General features: G+C 39.8%; 1 protein-coding gene across 1 annotated transcript in view; it reads left to right on the top strand.

Annotated features, from left to right (window-relative positions):
• The window catches only part of LOC109826085, a 1,247-nt gene extending 508 nt beyond the window's left edge, over positions 1-739 (top strand). The window contains exon 2 of the mRNA XM_020393051.1: positions 148-739. Coding sequence (XP_020248640.1) covers positions 148-636 — 489 coding nt within the window. The 3' untranslated portion in view covers positions 637-739. The remainder of the gene's footprint in view (positions 1-147) is intronic.

Genomic DNA, 1,526 nt, shown 5'->3' on the forward strand with positions numbered 1-1,526 from the left:
CTCAACCCATACTACAATGTTTGTAAGGTTTTTTAGTTTTCCTCTGACTGAAATTCAATGTTCATAAAGACAAGTACAAATCGATCGATATGATTTCCTGTTGAAGTTTCTGTTGCAAGTATTACATGTAATGCGTATCTTGATCAGGTTGCTTCCCTCGATCTAATTCCATCTGAAGAAGAAAGTGTCGAAAGCAACCAGCTATCCTACGTCGACAGTAATCGTGAGCAGCAAAGTTTGCATCAGATGCCAGCTGATAATCACGTACTGAACCCGTCGACCATGCCACTTCTCGAACCACAATTGAACTGGGAGCCGCCGCAGTTACAGTTAGAAAACCTGCCAAACCCTGAATTAGACTTTCCCCTGCTTCTTGAGGGCTCTGACAGGCTCATCCAACAATTCGAGGACACGGGTTTCGAGGACAATTCGAGCTTCCTGCAGATAACTGAAAATATGCCATTTTTGGGGTTGGGAGACGGCACGAGCAGTGTGAAGATTGATGAAGGCCATTCTGCTGGGGCTCCTGACAGCTTCTTTGATGATTTTCCAGTTGACATGTTTGATTTCATGGAGCAACCGCAGCCACTGCCAACTCCACCGGGCGCGTGTGGCAGCTTGCTGTGTCAGAGATGAAAACGGGACGGGCTTGGATTTCATGACGAAGAAATGGTGTTTGTTATTCTTTTCGGAACTGAACTGATTGGTTTTTATGGTACTGATGTTAGTTTTCGTGCGAGTGGATTAACTTTCATAAACTTTTAGCCTCGAAGTAGATCCGCTTATCTTTCATTAACTTTCATAAACTTTTAGCCTGCCAACTCCCTTTATAAAATTTGAGGCACTTATATGCAATACCGAGTAAACAAGAGGATCCTAATGTGTAATATTTTAAAGCTTTGGGGTATTTAATTATCTGCAAAACTTAAATACTTGAGGCAAGTTTTTGTTCGGTTTGAAAAAAGAGGTCATTTAAGTGTAAGGCTGGGTAAACTTGTGCAATTAAACCAAAAGAATTAGGAGTCCGTCTACAATACAATTCAATGTAATCAGATGATTTCTTTGTAATAAAATAAAGTCACGTGACATCTATGATTGCTCATCTTATAAGAACCACCTGAATGCCACGGGTGTTTCTGAGCCACACAATAGGGGCAAAATTCCCATTTTGCCCCCCTCTATTTTGTCTAGTTAAAGGCTCAGGAACTCCCTGCACATGCGGATAGTTCTGATAGAAATTGGACTTGATATCCATGCGGTGAGAGAGTTTATTGCTAATAAAACTTTAGGGGTAATTTTTAGCTTATGATCTGTATTGTACACGGGCGTTTTTCTAATATAGATACACGGTTGTTATCTTTAGTTAAACCGTTAAAAAACATACAATGATGGTAGCACTACAGAGGTAATATGAACAATAAATGTTCATAATACCTTCAATATCTCAATGTACTTATAACGTTTGAATAACACTTTGCATATAGTTCAACTGATTAGTACTCTTTTGTAGTGCTTGACAACTGGGC

The sequence above is a fragment of the Asparagus officinalis genome, chromosome 10 (genome assembly GCF_001876935.1).
Source record: "Asparagus officinalis chromosome 10, Aspof.V1, whole genome shotgun sequence".
Taxonomy (NCBI): domain Eukaryota; kingdom Viridiplantae; phylum Streptophyta; class Magnoliopsida; order Asparagales; family Asparagaceae; genus Asparagus; species Asparagus officinalis.